The sequence below is a fragment of the Atractosteus spatula genome, chromosome 8, assembly GCF_055471065.1.
Source record: "Atractosteus spatula isolate fAtrSpa1 chromosome 8, fAtrSpa1.hap1, whole genome shotgun sequence".
In the NCBI taxonomy this organism is placed as follows: Eukaryota; Metazoa; Chordata; class Actinopteri; order Semionotiformes; family Lepisosteidae; genus Atractosteus; species Atractosteus spatula.
In genome coordinates this window covers 25961873-25978417 of record NC_142713.1, presented here as the reverse complement: position 1 = coordinate 25978417, position 16545 = coordinate 25961873, and the positions used below count along the sequence as shown (strand labels likewise).

Below are 16545 nucleotides of genomic sequence, written 5' to 3'. Positions count from 1 at the left end.
CACCAGGAACGGGGATGGCAGGCTCCTATTGCATCTGTTTGTACGTTGCCTGGAAATAATTGTTGTAGGAAGGAGTAATCAGATCGGGGATTCTGAAACAAAAGACATCGTTTTCGTGTATTTTGGAAAACCTTTTAATGCGGACATTTTTTTTGTTACATGGGCAGATTTTGGAGAGTGTTTGCTAACAATGCAGTTGAAGCAGCGATTACTCTACTGCTGCAGAACAAGATGCTCTACTGAGTGAAAAGGCAGGAACCTGCACGGCTGAGGGTGGGCCGTTCTGTATCTCGGATGTAATTTTCTCAGAATACAATACAATACACTAGTACACCAGTTTGAGCTTTTGAAGATGCGTATCTTTTTTTAATATATGAGATACGTGCAAGTACTGCTTTTATGGATACCTGAATACTGAGATCATGTTTTCTTTTATTTACAGTGTAGAGAGACAAGGAACGGGCCCACATTTAGTCCAGTGTTTGTCCACTCTATTCTAATTAGTCTTTTAAGGTTGTTATTATTATTTCAAATAATTCAAATATCTGTATAAAGTGATAAGAAATAGGAAGTGTCAGTTTTGGGTCGTCGCACCGTCTGCGTAGTTAAGACATGAACATGCTTGAGTAGATCTAACGTAGATTGAATTTAATGCTATCATACATTATCGTTAAAATTTTAAATCTTTTTTTTTTTCGGGCACAGAACAATTCGCATGTATTTTTATTGAGGGTGATAAGTAGGAGGCAGCTATCAGGTTCATTCATTGTTCAGTATTTGATCAATCTCTCCAACACAGTACCTTCACAGACATCCTAATTATTAACAATAGTAAGATATTGCTTTCAGGTGTACTTTCCAACCTTTACAACACAAACATAATAAAGTGCAGACTTGAACACCTACATTTTTACCATATTCATAATTAGGAGTGTACCTCAAACTTGCTAATTAGGTTTGTTGTTATATATACAGCTCTTGATAGGATCATAGTTTGGCATCCTTTACAAACCTTTTGGCGTATATTGGCAAGACAAGTATACTTGTTGAAATTTGTCCAAGAAATTAAGTCTTCATATTCATATTATTTCAATGCAAAAATAAGTGGTATGCTGCAATTTAGGAGATGAATGCTTTCATATCATAGACCTTTTCTCTGCTCAGTGTTTTTTGTCGTAGTTAACACAGTACTCCTACAAATACTTTTAAAAATGCATTCTGCTACTTTCCCATGCAATTGAAAGTACTATTGTTGGTAAGTGTTGCTACACTTCTGAAGTTATCCTTTCTGTTGCTTTTTAGCACGTGTTTGAAATAATGACCTCATTAGCCAGAGCCCTTACATTTTGACATATTGACATCAGCATAATGATTAAAGGCTGCAATTGTGCAAGCACATAAGGCAAGAATAAAAACATGGCCGCTAAAGTAAAAGGCTTGATCGGTATGTGAATAGAAATTATTATTATCTGATGCCTTTATCCAAAGCAACATTGATTTGCACCCATTTATACAATCTGAGTGAAAGACCTTGCTGAAGTGCCAGCAGCAGTAGTCCACCTGGGATTCGTACCCATTACCTTCCAGTTAGGAGTAAAGAGCCCTAACCACCAGTCCACATTGTTCCTTCTAGGTCAGTTTTAGTGACTGAAAAATTACCTATACTGTCCAAAGCTTTCCCTATGAGCAAGTGGTCTTTTAAGTTTCACAGAAAAGGTTTGTTCTCTGAAATTATAAGTCAGATTTTTTTTCTTAAGAGAACTGTTGTGCACTAGTTTCATGACACTAATGTCTTTACACACTGATGTAGGCTAATCCTGATTCTTGTGTTGGATAGATACATTTCACAACAAGGTATACATCGTGGTAGAACTTGTTTACATTGTAAGAAAAGCAGTATTTTTTGTAGAACAAATATAGTTTGATTACTTCATGTACTTCTTAATGTTTCATAGATGCTCAATAATTCAGTGTTTTGCTCACTTACAGAGTTTTCTATTGACAAATGAGAGAGCAGTGTACAGAGAGACTTTTTTAGTTAATATGAAGATGCATCAATTTTTACTTTCTATGAAACAAGCTGTAACATGTAACATTTAACCACGTAAAGTTGCTGAGCATAAGAACTGTTACACGAGAAGCCATAAGGTCTGTTTGGTAGATAGTATACTATTGATCCAAAGATTTCATCCAGCTACTTTTTCGAAGAAAGCTAGGGTATCAGCTTCAGCAACACGGCAGGGTCACTTGTTCACTCCTTTGGGTAAAGAATTGACTTCTGTTCTCAGTTTTAGGCACGTCCACATAATTTCCATTTGTGTCCTTTGCTTTGTGTCTTTATGATTTATTTAACATATTGTAGCAGTATGGTATACACAAGTCACAGTAGCAAAGGAGCAAGTAAAGGTTTTGCTTTCAGCAGGGGATAGATAAGAAACACAATGCTATCACCTGAAGAAGGCTCCACAGCCGAAACATTGTTTATTCTCTTCTCTTTTCAGCATGGAATAAACCTTTACATGTTCCTTTGCAGCCTACTCATGCTGATGCAGCTACCTACTTGAACTTCTTCATAGTACCAAATGCCCTTATGTTATGTCACAATACATAAAATGTCCTTGGTGGACTTCTTTCCACACTGCATGGTAGTTGATACACCTTCTGGAAAGAAGAAACCACTAAAAAGGAATGCAATAACAGCAGCTTTAAATCATTGTTTCATTAGTTATTTGAGATATTTAATTCTAATGGGGCTGCAACATTCCCATAATTCGTAATGTGGACATTTTTTGACATGCATCAAAGCAAGCAAACATTAGAATTGCACTTCATAGCAAACCAGTTGCACATATACCTTGTATTTGAGTTGTTTTTTTCTCGTCGGGTCAACTAAATGGCTAACAGGATGGTATTTTCTCCTTTTCTGTAGTTGTTGTCTTTAAGATGTGAATTTATTAAGCATAGGAAACAAACTAACAAACTGCAGCTGTCCGCTCTAACCTTCTCATGAAATTTACAGTAGGTACATTCAGAGAAGCCTAATATAGAACTGCCCTATTTGATCTGTTGCAGAATTCTGAAGCAGTAGTGAAACACCCAGTCTGGGAGTCATATTGTCATTTTTTTCTTAAAGAAAATAAGAGCTTTTTGTTTCAAAGAACTCTTGTAGAAGCCTAACATGGCAAGTGCACAGTGAAGTGGGAGACATCCTGCAGTTTACAATCACACGAATAAAGAAGATGCATGAAGCTAATATTTGCTGCTGACAGAGCAAATCTAATTTATACCCTGTGGTGTGTGCGCCAAATGTCATCTGGTATAAAAGCAACAACAGTTCACATGCAGAATCTGGAAGAAAGACACAGAAAATAACTTCATACTCAACACCTCTTAACTTGTGCTTTGGTGAAAATGGGGAATTAATGTTATCAGTTATGTATAATTTATTACCCTCTCATTGCTGCCCATCTGGCCCATGTGAGTGTTTGTACCACATTGCTACAGGAAATACATTCTGAAATTCACTGCCCACACAAACTCCATTCTTTGCCCCATTGTAGTGTAGTGCAGCTATAAAGCTATAGCTGTAGTAGTGCAGCTGCATATGTAGAGAATGAGAGGTTATTTAGAGATGCACGTGCTATATTTTAAATGATTTCCAGTATATTATAATGATCATTTTTAATGATTCCAAAGTAGACTGGTTGTTAATGATGTTCACAGAGTTGTGTGTAAGTTGTCAACTAAAGTTGGATTTCTCTCTCAAAGTATTCTGTGAATGAATGACATGACACCAAAACAAAAGACAGTATGTATCAGTAATGTCTGTGATACCAGTATCTTTGTGAAACATAGATGTCTGTGCCTTTAAATTTTCAAACATGACATTCTTAATTTTTCCACAGTATGGTAATGATTGACTACTCTTTAAAAATAGCATCATAGGTAGGCTGCTGTGGTTAGATGTAGTGTGAATCTTTTCAGTTGTAGCACGTCTTTCCTGTAAGGTTAGTTTTGAAATGCTTTGAGTAACCAGATTATATTTCTGATTACTGATAAGAACACAGAATATTTTCTCGTGTGTCAAAACTCACATTCAGCCATCGAGACATATTTACAATTTGTTGCTTATGGTAATGTATCATTCCACCTGTTCCTCAAAAGGCGATAATTGATTAACTTTTGTATTGGTGTTTTCTTTAAAAAAAAACAGACATACTTTGGCAAGGCAGCTGTAACTATGAATCCTTTTCTGAATGTGTGGTCGGGATTCTAATATAGAAACTGAAAATGTTCTCTTCTGGTCTGAATGGCATTTCCAAGCTGCAGAGAAACCATCTCGGTATTAAATGTAAATCTAAAAAAAACAGAAACAACTGCCCCTGCAGTCGTGCCTCTGGCTAGCTAGGAAGGTGAGAGAAAGAAACAAACAATGTCAAATCTGAAAATGATTCAGATAAAGGTCTTTTGCCCTTTTTGCTTTGACACATCTTAATTCTGTAATTCACCTGAAGATGTTTTGTAAGTTTTTTTGTAAGGAGCATGGCATTTCTGAGGTCGTGGTGAGCTGTACTAAATTTTAATTGCAGAGTTAAGGTTTTCAAGTGTAACTTGCTTTTTATTAATATATTAAGCCTAATATTTTTATTTCACTTTACATTTTAAATCTTATTTATAAATCAGAGCTGTACACCTGTAGTAGTGAGTTACTTATATATTATATTGAGCTTTATACACACACTGTATTTATTAATCAAAATATTAGGAATCGTAAGAACAGCTTGAATTACAATTGGCGTTTCTCGAAAAGAGTAGGGGTGTAACCCCAGCATCCTGGCCAAATTTCCCATTGGCCCTTACCAATCATGGCCTCTATGAATTGGCTTCATCACTCTGCTCTCCTCCCCACTGATAGCTGATGTGTGGTGAGTGTTCTGGCGCACTATGGCTGCTGTTGCATCATCCAGGTGGATGCTGTACATTGGTGGTGGTGGAGGGGATCCCCATTACCTGTAAAGCGCTTTGAGTGGAGTGTCCAAAAAAAGCGCTATATAAGTGTAAGCAATTATTATTATTATTATTATTATTATTATTATTATTATTATTCACTTAATGTTGAGATGTTTTACAATCCATTACATTCTTTTGAGGTTGCAATGTGGCTGATTGTGCCAAAAGGCTAAAGTGTATGTTCAGCCATATTTCAGCAGGAGTGAGGTGTGGCGATTGCTCTGGCCAGGAAGGTGATGGAAGTCTGGTTCATGTTCCTCAAACCAATCCACCAGACATTGCCAGTCAACGAGGGAGTCTTGAAGGAGGGTGCCTAATTTTTTGGCCCAATAGAGGTCCATAATAGAATCGGTATATCAATCACAAAACCCCCTCTCAGATTTGAAAGAAGAAAATTGTACACAAATACAGAGCCTTCAAAAAGTATCAGGCTAGCACAGCAAAGTGTTAGTTTGACCATTTATATTTATCATAACTGCATTAATTTAAATGATAAGCACAAAATAATGTTATTTTATGTAATCCTTTTACACAATTATTATGCTGTATAATATTATATATATATAAAATATATTAGTGCAAACACATTTTAGTTAGTTATATCATCAATAAAGACAAGGGAGCCATTTGCAGAGGTGGCCATGCATGAGGTTCCCTCCACCACGCTTCACAGGTGAGGTGGTTTTCTTTGCACTGTCTGCAGTTCCTTTCTTTGTCCACCTTTTAACCTTTTATCACTTTGGTAGGCATTTTTCTTAGTCTCATCTGTCCACAAAACACTTAAGAGTTGGTAAGTAAAGCAATCGTGTTTGCTGCGTGTATATATAGACCTCTGTCGTGAATGTTTTTTGCTTTGTTGCATTCGGTTATTTTACTTTTTTGTTTATACTTATAACTTGAATATTTATTGGCATTACAGGTTTCTGTGTTGCACAGTTATCTAGGAACGTAAAAACCACAGATGTTCTATACTGATTTTTCTAGGATATAAGAAGTATCATGTTGAAGAGTTAAACGTTTTTGCGCAGTCTAACATTACGTTAGCTCAGACACAGGTGTAAGTTATAAAGTTTGTGCTTGAATGGGAATAGCTTTCTGTAATACAGCTAAAACATTACCTGCACTCACCTAATGACAGTCATAAATAAAATGAGTATGAAAATGTCATTGTTTCAGGTGCTGCCATCTGACTTTGATAGGAAAGAAAAATGGGGCTTCAGACATAGAGGTAAAAAAAGGTACTGTATTCTGCAGTGTAGTCTGCAGTTGCTGCCTTAATTAGAACGTTTCATGGATGAGGATGATGAACAACTTGTTAACAAGAAAGTCGGAAGGCTCTGCAGGTGAACCAGGGGATATAGCCCTAGATCTGCACCGTCACATCTTTCACAGTCTGTGGCTCAGTTAGGTACCATATTGTTCCAAAACAGTGCCAGCATTCAGTAGCTACAGTCACGCAACACCCTGACTGGTGGTTAGAAGTTAAATATGTGTCCCATTGATTTAGAATGGAAAGAACAGCTGTTGGAGCAAGATGAGAAATTGTTTGAGTGGAATCCCATTGTTAGGACTTGTAATAATGTGTGAGTTTTTCATTTGGTGCATTCCAAGCATCTTTCCAGTTTTATAAAGTGGACCAGAATTCCAAGGTTTATAAAAAGAGTACAATAAGTCAAATACCAAAACACAGCTTTTGTTTTATTTTGCAGTCCACTTAACGCTTTCAGGAACACTAAAAATAAAATTGAAAGACACTTAAGTAGTTACCAGAGGTAATTAATTAGTCAGCTGATACATCCGTACCTCCACAATCTGTATAGCTTTTTTTGCATTTCTCCTCCTAAACAAGTACTTTTTGCCAGTCATTGTTATTTTACCAATTCAGTGGGTGATTTATTTAGCAATTATAGATAATTTGGAGAAGAATCTAAATACCCCTTGATTGGACATATTACTTAATTGATAATAATAATAATTGCTTACACGTATATAGCGCTTTTCTGGACACTCCACTCAAAGCGCTTTACAGGTAATGGGGACTCCCTTCCACCACCACCAATGTACAGCATCCACCTGGATGATGCGACGGCAGCCATAGTGCGCCAGAATGCTCACCACACATCAGCTATCAGTGGGGAGGAGAGCAGAGTAATGTCGCCAATTCATAGAGGCTACAAATAATATAAGGGGGATTAATAATAATAAGGGGGATTATTAGGAGGCCATGATTGATAAAGGCCAATGGGAAATTTGGCCAGGACGCCGGGGTTACACCCCTACTCTTTTCGATAAACGCTCTGGGATTTTTAATGACCACAGAGAGTCAGGACCTCGGTTTTACGTCTCATCCAAAGGACGGCGCTTGTTTACAGTACAGTGTCCCCATCACTATACTGGGGCATTAGGACCCACATGGACCTCAGGGTGAGCGCCCCCTGCTGGCCCCACTAACATCTCTTCCGGCAGCAACCTTAGTTTTTCCCCAGGAGGTCTCTCATCCAGGTACTGACCAGGCTCACACCTGCTTAGCTTCAGTGGGTTGCCAGTTGTGAGTTGCAGGGTGATATGGCTGCTGGCAATGATCAGTATCGTAAACCTTTTCCCAGTCTTTAAAACAAGTATTTTTGGGATGCCTTATAAGACTAACTGGACTGGAGATGGTTGACAGAAAGAGCTAAATAACTGGCTGTTGCAAGGAAAGAGGAGAGGAGAGTATTTGAACGGAATACGGTTTTCACTTGGTGCCAGTAAGCACTGCAGGGAAGGTTATTTATGATGTCTGCCTTCTTTCACTTAGAATGCATAATTTAAAAATTTGTCCGAAACCTGAAACTAATTCTGGTTGACACTTCTCTTCCTCATATGTGGTAGAAAACATAGCAAGTGTTATCCTGTGCCCACATATTTTGCATGTGGTTTTTATGCTACAGTATCAAATTACCTTCAGACCTATAATCTGTTTTTGTAAGTATCAGGGAATACTTGAAGAATCAATAAAAGGGAAGGTCTTCTTGAAAATAAAAGAATAGGATCTGCTGTTGGACTATTCAATTGCAGATTTAGCAATGAATATGTAATTAGTTAAATGTCGGGCTTTTCTTAGTGTTTGAGAAATGTAGCCGGTTTCATGTCACTAATTATTTTTACTCTAGCTCTTTTCCAAACTTCCGTTTTCTTCTGCTTTTCCTTCATACTCTGAGTTAGATTCACCAGAGTCAGCCCTAGATTTTATTTTTATTTTCTCCTCTATATTACATTGCTGTGTTAAGAGAGTGTTACGATTTTCACTTCCTAACATGACTTCCTTTTTTGCTTTGAGAGATTTTGGAAGGTTTACAGTTTTTACAGAACCATAAAAAGGTTCAGAAATTCCACAGAACGCAAATACAGTTCTGTGGTCTTTTCTGTTTTCAGAAGTTAATACCTTCTTACTGACTTGGAAATGTAACCAGTTTCATGTCACTATTTTTATTTACTGTAGCATTTTTCTAGGCTTCCATTTTCTCCTGTTTCTCCTTGATAATTCTGGGTTAGATTTATTAAAATAACCTCAGAAAATAAGTTGACAGTGTTTACCTAGATTCACACAATGCCTCAGCTATGTTATTATCAAGATGCAGTTTTCATGTAATCTTTTCTACAGTATCTTTCCTGTGTTTCAGTTCATTTGACATATGTACAGCTGTGTTTCTTAGGCCTGAATGCATTTTTACAGTATCCCTAGAATTGCTTTGGAGGTTTATACAGTACAGTTTAACCCCTTTTTCACTTAGGAGTTTGTAGTTTGTAGTGGTTTACAGCAGACAGATCGGTGGTTCTGTCCTAACTGGTACAGGTCATCACCATTTCTGATTAAAGAAATAAATTTGGTCATTTAATGCTACTCACATATAGTAGCATATGTAGTCTGACCACAAACTGCAGTTTTAGGTGTAACTCCAAATCCCTGTCCTATGTGGCAGAGAGGACAACCAGACTTGTTCCACAAAGACAACTGACCCCTGACATGGGAGATTAAAATGCTTTTAGAAACCCAAGTGAATCCTGTCATCATAACATAATTGAACCTTACGAGCTCTGTTACACCCTCCACAGCAAACTCATTTACTGCTGATACGTTTACATCTAAATCATGATCCCAGAAGCGTGATATTTTAGACTCTGGGTTTGAACCTGTTAGGTGTTTGGACAAGTGTTTGGCCCACACAGCCCAAATACTGTAAGTGGATAAGACCCTCTTGAACAAGAATGGTTGTCTGACACAGGGCAGTTGAATGCTCTGAGAACATATCACGACACTTGGCATCACAGGGAAGTGATATCATTATATCAGGCCTGTTGTACACTGTGATTCCTGTAACACTCAATGCAAGGTGTTACACTAGGCAGGAATGGACCTATGTCAGGAGCTGAACAAAGACCCATGTTTACATTCCACCTTTGCCTCAACCTGAAGAAATTCGCTCCAAAGATTAGAACATAATGAACCTGTTATTCCTGTGCTAGGGAAGTCTTGGCTTGCCAGCAGGAAGTTAATTGTCTTCACGCCAAGTGACGCTAAATTAATAGGAATGTATCTGCTTTCGAGCCCTGTACATTTCTGCAATGTATTGGTTTCTTTCTACAAGTGAAAAGAAATATTATATGAATGGTTGCATTCAGGTTAAGAAGTAAATCTTCTGTTATTTTGCCAGATTTCTGGAAGCATAAGGTTAGTTTTTAATCTTTTTACTTTTTCTTGAATGTTTCTGTATTAGTGTGGGACGTTTTAGGCTGTGCTGACTTTTAACAATTGTCTTGGTTTAAACTGAGTTTCTGTCACCCTTAAAATGACAATTCTAGTTCCAATTCTTCCTTTTACTAAGAGCTTTTTCAATAGCTGAGCAAGTTAGTAGAACTGTTTCGGGTGACAGTGTTGCTCCATAATCCCCAGCATGATCTGAATCAGTTTTTTTAATCCTGCTTCACCACTGTCTGCTCTCTCTGCCTTTTGTAATAGTTTTAGAACAGTTGATCTTATCCACAATTATTTTTACATTAGTAACAGAGAATAACATGTCTCTACCTACAAAGAAAATAATAATTACTTTTTGAGGTACCCTATCATTATTACTCTTATTATTGTTTCGTGGTCTAATCAACAATATTCAGTTTGACAGAGTACCCTTTAAAATGCTTGAGTTATGTTTATTTCAGTTTAAAGGGCATTAAAAATAAACCCACCTATATATAAGGTTAATGTGAATTGACTAAAAACTGTGAATTGAAGTTTATTTTAAATTTTGACTTATTTCAAACTGTTATTTTATAAAAGGTATAAAATAACAGTACAGGACTGTTTACTACCTGTATGTTGAGTGGTAGGTCATTTGGAATGGTAGCCTTTCAGTCAATCATACTCATCTGGGTCTGTTTTAGTCATGTATCCTGTACTGATATCAATGACAACCCTCATTGCACCCACTTATCAATTTTCTCACCACTTTATCCACTTTTATTAACCACTACATTCTGTTTTGGACACTTTTGCCAGACTGGAGGGGCTCTTATCTAACGTTTAAATTACATTTATCTGGTGAGGAACAGCTTTTTGTTTCTTTTTTCTTTCAAAAACCCACCCGTTGTTTGGACTCTGTGTTAAGGATTGTCATAAATTGTGCAGTTCTGGCTGATAAGCCTTTGAGAAGATGTAATTGTCATCTTGCTTTGTGATGTTTGGTTTCATTTAAGTGTTTAATAATGTAATTATCCAAGTGCTTGACTACATAAACAAGACCAAATCATTAAGACTCAACGTCTGAGAATACACACTTTTTACTCCAAACATGCAGTTTTCATTTGTTGGAAAAGAAGTTCTATTTCATTTGTTTGAAGAATACAACATGTTTGGTTGCTCTCTTAGCTGCTAAAGTATGTGCCACCACTTACTGAATTAAAAGGTTCCATTTTTACATACAGACATCATTAAGTTTCTGTTAAATAAACGTGTTTTATTTAATAAATAATGAAACAATATATTTGGATGCGTCCATCATTCAGGTTATCTTCATTAAATATTGGAGTTCAGATAAACGATTTGTAAAAGATAATTTAAGACTTAACAAAGATGAGGGGTTCACATACTTTCAAGCAGCACTGTGGATTCTTATGTCTTTTATCATATTAGTTTGTGGAGTTTAAATAGTATGTTTTAAATCATGTTGATGAACACTGGGATTTGTGTAATGTGTCCAAAAAACATAGTTTGTTCTTCAGATATACAGAGACTGTATTGATTTTTGTATAACAATGTTTTTCTTCACTTTAGGTGTAATTCTTCTTCGTGTTACTATTCAGTGAAGAGATTTGAGTAGTCGTAGATCTTTCAAGTTATTAAATGTGAGATTATGTTGCTGTGTATCTTTTCTTTTTTAATATTTAACATTTAACGTTAATATTTAATATAACATAATCCATGATAACGTATCCAAAATTGAATGTACTAGTATGTTGTTCTTTAACTGCAGAAAAATGTATCCAAGAACTATTGTACAACTAAGTACAATAAGATATAGGGTTCTGCAGCTAGATATTAGTTCTGCATTTATAAAAGTATCAGTGTTTTGGAAGTATCAATGTTTTTCCATGCTTGCTTTAAAAGTGGTTTTATTTCCCAAATGCTTGTTAATAATTCATGCTTGTGCACTGGAACATTTGAATGTTCAGGTCAAATTGCTTTATGTAAAAAATAGGAGTACACCTTTATCGTGCTATAACCGATACTGCACTAAAACTATTCATTTCATAAAAGAGCAGTACTGTTTTAAACTTCAAATTGAAGTATTGTTTTTGAAGTACTATTTAGTGAATATTTAATCATTTTGGATAGACTTGTTTTGTAAAGCTCCTTTCAGGACATGGCTTTCAGACCTTGCTATGAGAATTATATAATAAGGAAAACTAGAGCCTACTTCAAGGTCTCATGGACTATAGCTGTAGATTGTATCCATTGTCATACCTTGTTTAATGTCCTTGCTGGACATTTTGAAGTACCTGCCAAGGATTTTTATTGTACTATGTCTTTTGTATAATCATATGCCTAAGAGCGTCTTTTATTTTATTCCATTTACCAAATAATATTTACCCAACAAAAATCTTAATACTGTATTGATAGTCATTTCTTCTAGCTGTGTTGTTGAAACAATGATAAATGGTTATTACTTTGTGGTTTCTGAATTATTTTTGTAAAATTAAATGAGAGTGTAAAGCTAGACACCTTCATCCCTATTTTCATTTATTATAGGTTTAATATAGATATGCCAAGTTCCGTTAAATATCTTATGACAGCAAAAGTCATAAGATGTAATAGTAATACATGATCCAGCCTTTTGAACTTTTGGATTTCTATGCATATTACAAGTGTTTGCCTATTAGCAACTGATTCATCCCTAAAAAAAGAACCCTCAGCTCAGAGAAGTTAGAAATTAATGAAAACAAAGGACTCTCAAAAAAGTGAAATTGCCCATTATATACAGTTTTTTTTATATTCCAACCATGAAGTCACTTTTAAAAACTAAAATTTCTCAAAAAAAGATTTAGCAGAGTTGTAGCATGGGTACGCATCTGGATTTGTGCTGTTTATCCCAAAATCACACTCATTTGGATTTTCTTTCCTCTAGTTTTTTTTTAAATTGCCAGTAATCTGTTGTTTAGAGAGACAAGAGAGAAAAAAAAAATCTAGATTGTGTAATGTAAAAATCCTGACATATAATCCTTTTTCTGATGGAGTTAAGTGACCCTTTGACAGTGTAATGCTTGAATACTATGTTTTCAGAGAATGTTTTTAAATATTAATCTACTAGGATCTATTCCTATTACCGGATGCCGCAGAACCAGAACTACTGTAGATAAACTGTGATTTCCATTAATTTAAGGTCTTTCAGGGTTTTACTTTGTTCAAAATAAGGCTTTTGTGAATTCTTTTGAATGGGAGTTTAAACCATTTTTGCAACTGCTTTTTCATTAAAAGTGTTCTTAGAGTTTGGGGTGTCAGGATTTCCCGCAGGAAAAAGCTTAGGCCGGGTGGTAACTTCCATCCCTGCCTCCTACCTATCTAATGTCTAGATTATTGTACCAGTTTGCAAACTAGCTATGTTTTTATTGTAATTAAACGGTGTTATCCTGAACAAGATATTATTTGACCACAACGACTAGTTTGATTGCGTAGGACTCATCAAAGATGTTGGCTGCCCATGATGCTACCCGAGGAAGACCGTTGTGCTTGAAATTGTTTATTTTGTGCTTATTGAGGCAGTTAATCTTTTTTCATTTTGAAAATTGTGGTGAGTGATGAATGGATGCAGTATTTGACCAGACGATACAGTTGCAATTTTTTTTCTTTGTCAATTACTAACATACAGTAGCTCTCAAGGGTCCAAAACCATAATGTGGGAAATTTTTCATAGAAAATTGTGATTGCATACTATTTATATTGATGGTTTCTTTTATTCTCATACACAAAAACATTGGTTAATTAACAGAATCAAGACTCTTTTCAACAATTTCCCAATTTTACATTCATTACTTCATTTTTTTTTAATCAATCAAGACTTCATGCTAATGTGTGTAATGCATAATGATCACATGTTTTCCTAAGACCCAGCAAGAAGGGAGACAAATGCTTAATTTACTATATATTGTGTCTTTTTCCTCCCAGGAAATCAAGCCCCAGAGTCATTATAACCATGGCTACAACGAGTCGCTCGGGCGAAAGAGCCACATTGATGATTACAGCACATGGGACATTGTCAAGGCCACACAGTGAGTAATTACTTCTGTTTCATCTTTTATACTGTACCTTTCTTTTCCTCTGTGCATAACTCTCATAATTAGATTATCCTGGTCATTTTAAAGTTATTTTACAGCAGTATGTTTTTGTTAGGTCTGTGTCTGTGTGTGCCCTGTGACAGCCATGCTGGGATAGACTCTGGCTCCCCTGATACTCTGTATTGGATAAATCAGTTAGCAAATAGATGGATGTATTTGTTAGAAGGCAAAATAGTATTCCAATGCTAACTGCCACTAACTTCAGATCACCAGCCTTTAACAACCGCAGTCTATTGCAGTCTACCCAAAGCCTTTTTGCTTTTTCCTGAAATCCTCTGAACATCCATTATTTTCTGTTCTTGCAGATTTCTGTGGTTGCTTAACTTTTGTCAGTGTTTCGAGTGCCGCTTTCAAAAGATATGTTCTCTGAAACCAAGCAGAACTTTGTTTCTGTACTGTTTAAACCGTATGTGATTCAAGAAGAATCACATTTATTTAAAATTTTGGTTCAAGTTAGGTTAGTGATACTTGTTGGTAAAAGGCATTAACTCAGACCAATGTATTTTGAGTACAGACATCCAATTTATTAACTTCAAAATTAGTAGTATTCTGGGGGTTTACGACTTTACTTGACAGCACCAATCTGATGATTTCCAGTGATATCTCCATTATATATGTGCTACTTAAAAGGGTAAGCCTCACCTTCATACCTAATATCCAAGGTCCTGTGTATAAGGTTAATAGCAAAGCTATAGCATCCAGAGTGCAATAGGTCAGTCCTGTAAGATACACCAGGTTGGTGTTGGTGTTCTCCAGTCTCTGCTACTCAAGAACTAGACATTCAGATGCATAAAACAACTGTTTAGGGTGGGGATACTATACCTGCAATCCCTCCAGTCTGCTCTACTGCAGTGCTTTGATGCAACCAGCTCCTAAATTGCTATATTATAGTAAGGTGTATAGAGTAAAATGTGATACATTTTGAAATGTGGCACCCTGGCTTGTGCTGAAGCCACATTACCGATAGTCATCATTGCTTCTTTATTTTTTGCATTGTAGAGTAAAATGTAGTGTTCTTACATTTAGAAATATTGTAATGGCATATAATACTAATAGTGAAAACAGTAATGGATGAATCCATTTTGATTGTTCAAAGCTATTTGAGATCAATACCAAGTAGAAGTTCTGAAAGCACATGTGTAATGGATCCTATAATATACAGCACTGCTATTACTATAACATATGTTACTACAACATAAGCAAGTAAAATAGTTTTGAACTAGAGATTAATAGAGATCTAGAAAATCATTTTGAATTAGAGATTAATATGAAGCAAATGTCTTAAAAAAACATAGTGAGATACTTCAATAATGAAGTGGCTAGGATGATAGGACAAATAAACTACTTTCTCTAGGTTTGTAACTTTTTTGTAAACATTAATTTAAACTGGGAAAATACTTGAAAGGAAGAGGATACTTGAATCCTAGCAGCAAAGCCCAGCACCAAAAGGTACATTCAAAGTTGTTTCTGATGAAGTTTATATAAACAAAACAGTAATGATGAATACATGTAAATTTAAAATTGCAGAGTTTGAGAAAAATGTACATGCTCCAAACTGAAATAAAAAGGCATTTGGAAGATTATCCATATTTGTGCTCAACAGCGCAAAACACTGAACAGATCTTTGCTCAGAATTGTCTTAACAGGATTTATCACATTATGCAAAAGATGCCATAATTGTACATCACTGCACAAAGATGAAATGCAGTGGAATGAAGATTTAGAAATGAAGTATTTCATCAAACATTACTTAGTTTTTATAAGTTTATAATCTTATGAAGCCCACGTTGAGGCCATCATGGATTATTATAGTTTATCAGGACTCTTTTTTTCAGTAATGTTTTTTTTTTACTAATGGTGTGCATTAATACTGTGCTCATTCACATAATGATGTTTTCCTCATGCTTGTGGAATGTTTTATGCTTTCATTATGGTTGTCCAGATTATTACGTGGAGATCAAAGGGCAAAGGGAACTGAGGTTATTCATAGACTTTGCATAGGTATGAGCAATCAGATTGTCCACTACTGGATTAATGTTATTTAGCACCAGTCAGTGCAGTTTCACACTCTTGCCAAATAGCAGGTGAGTTTAATTTGCTAACATTGCAATATAATTAATGTAAGCTTGTCAGCCCTCGACTTAATCAGACAAAGTGTGTTGAAAGAGCTGTATCGTAATGCATAAATAATGCATGTTTAGCTTTTAATTAAGGAATGAGCAGAGACGGCAGCGATACATCCTGCCTTGCCTGTAGGCTGTCCTGCCAGTGTGGGATGTTTGTGTGCAGACACTCACAGCTGGTGCGGTCTCTTCCAGGTATGGGATTTTTGAGCGCTGCCGAGAGCTAGTGGAAGCTGGATATGACGTCAGGCAGCCAGACAAAGAAAACGTCACTCTTCTTCACTGGGCAGCCATCAATAACAGAATAGATCTTGTAAAGTAAGTGATGAAGAACATGTCATTACAAGTCGAGTGCCTTTTTTCAGATGTAACTTGTCAAGATTTTACAAAAATGTGGATACTAGGCAAGAAAAAATATTCATGAATCTTTTTTTTTGCTGAGAAGGTTGTGCAATATTTCCTTTTTAGTGCTTGTGTCTTTAGCCTTATCATGTGTTGTGGAAGACTATTTACTATTAACACTGTTTTTCTTTGGTTTTCACTAGAG

At 35.9% G+C, this 16545-nt stretch overlaps 1 protein-coding gene across 1 annotated transcript in view; it reads left to right on the top strand.

The window, feature by feature from the left end:
• Window positions 1-16545, top strand: part of zdhhc17 (zDHHC palmitoyltransferase 17) — a 40603-nt gene that overhangs the window by 226 nt on the left and 23832 nt on the right. The window contains exons 2-3 of the mRNA XM_088922959.1: window positions 13706-13809; window positions 16194-16316. Of these exons, the coding sequence (XP_088779085.1) occupies window positions 13706-13809; window positions 16194-16316 (227 nt within the window). The remainder of the gene's footprint in view (window positions 1-13705; window positions 13810-16193; window positions 16317-16545) is intronic.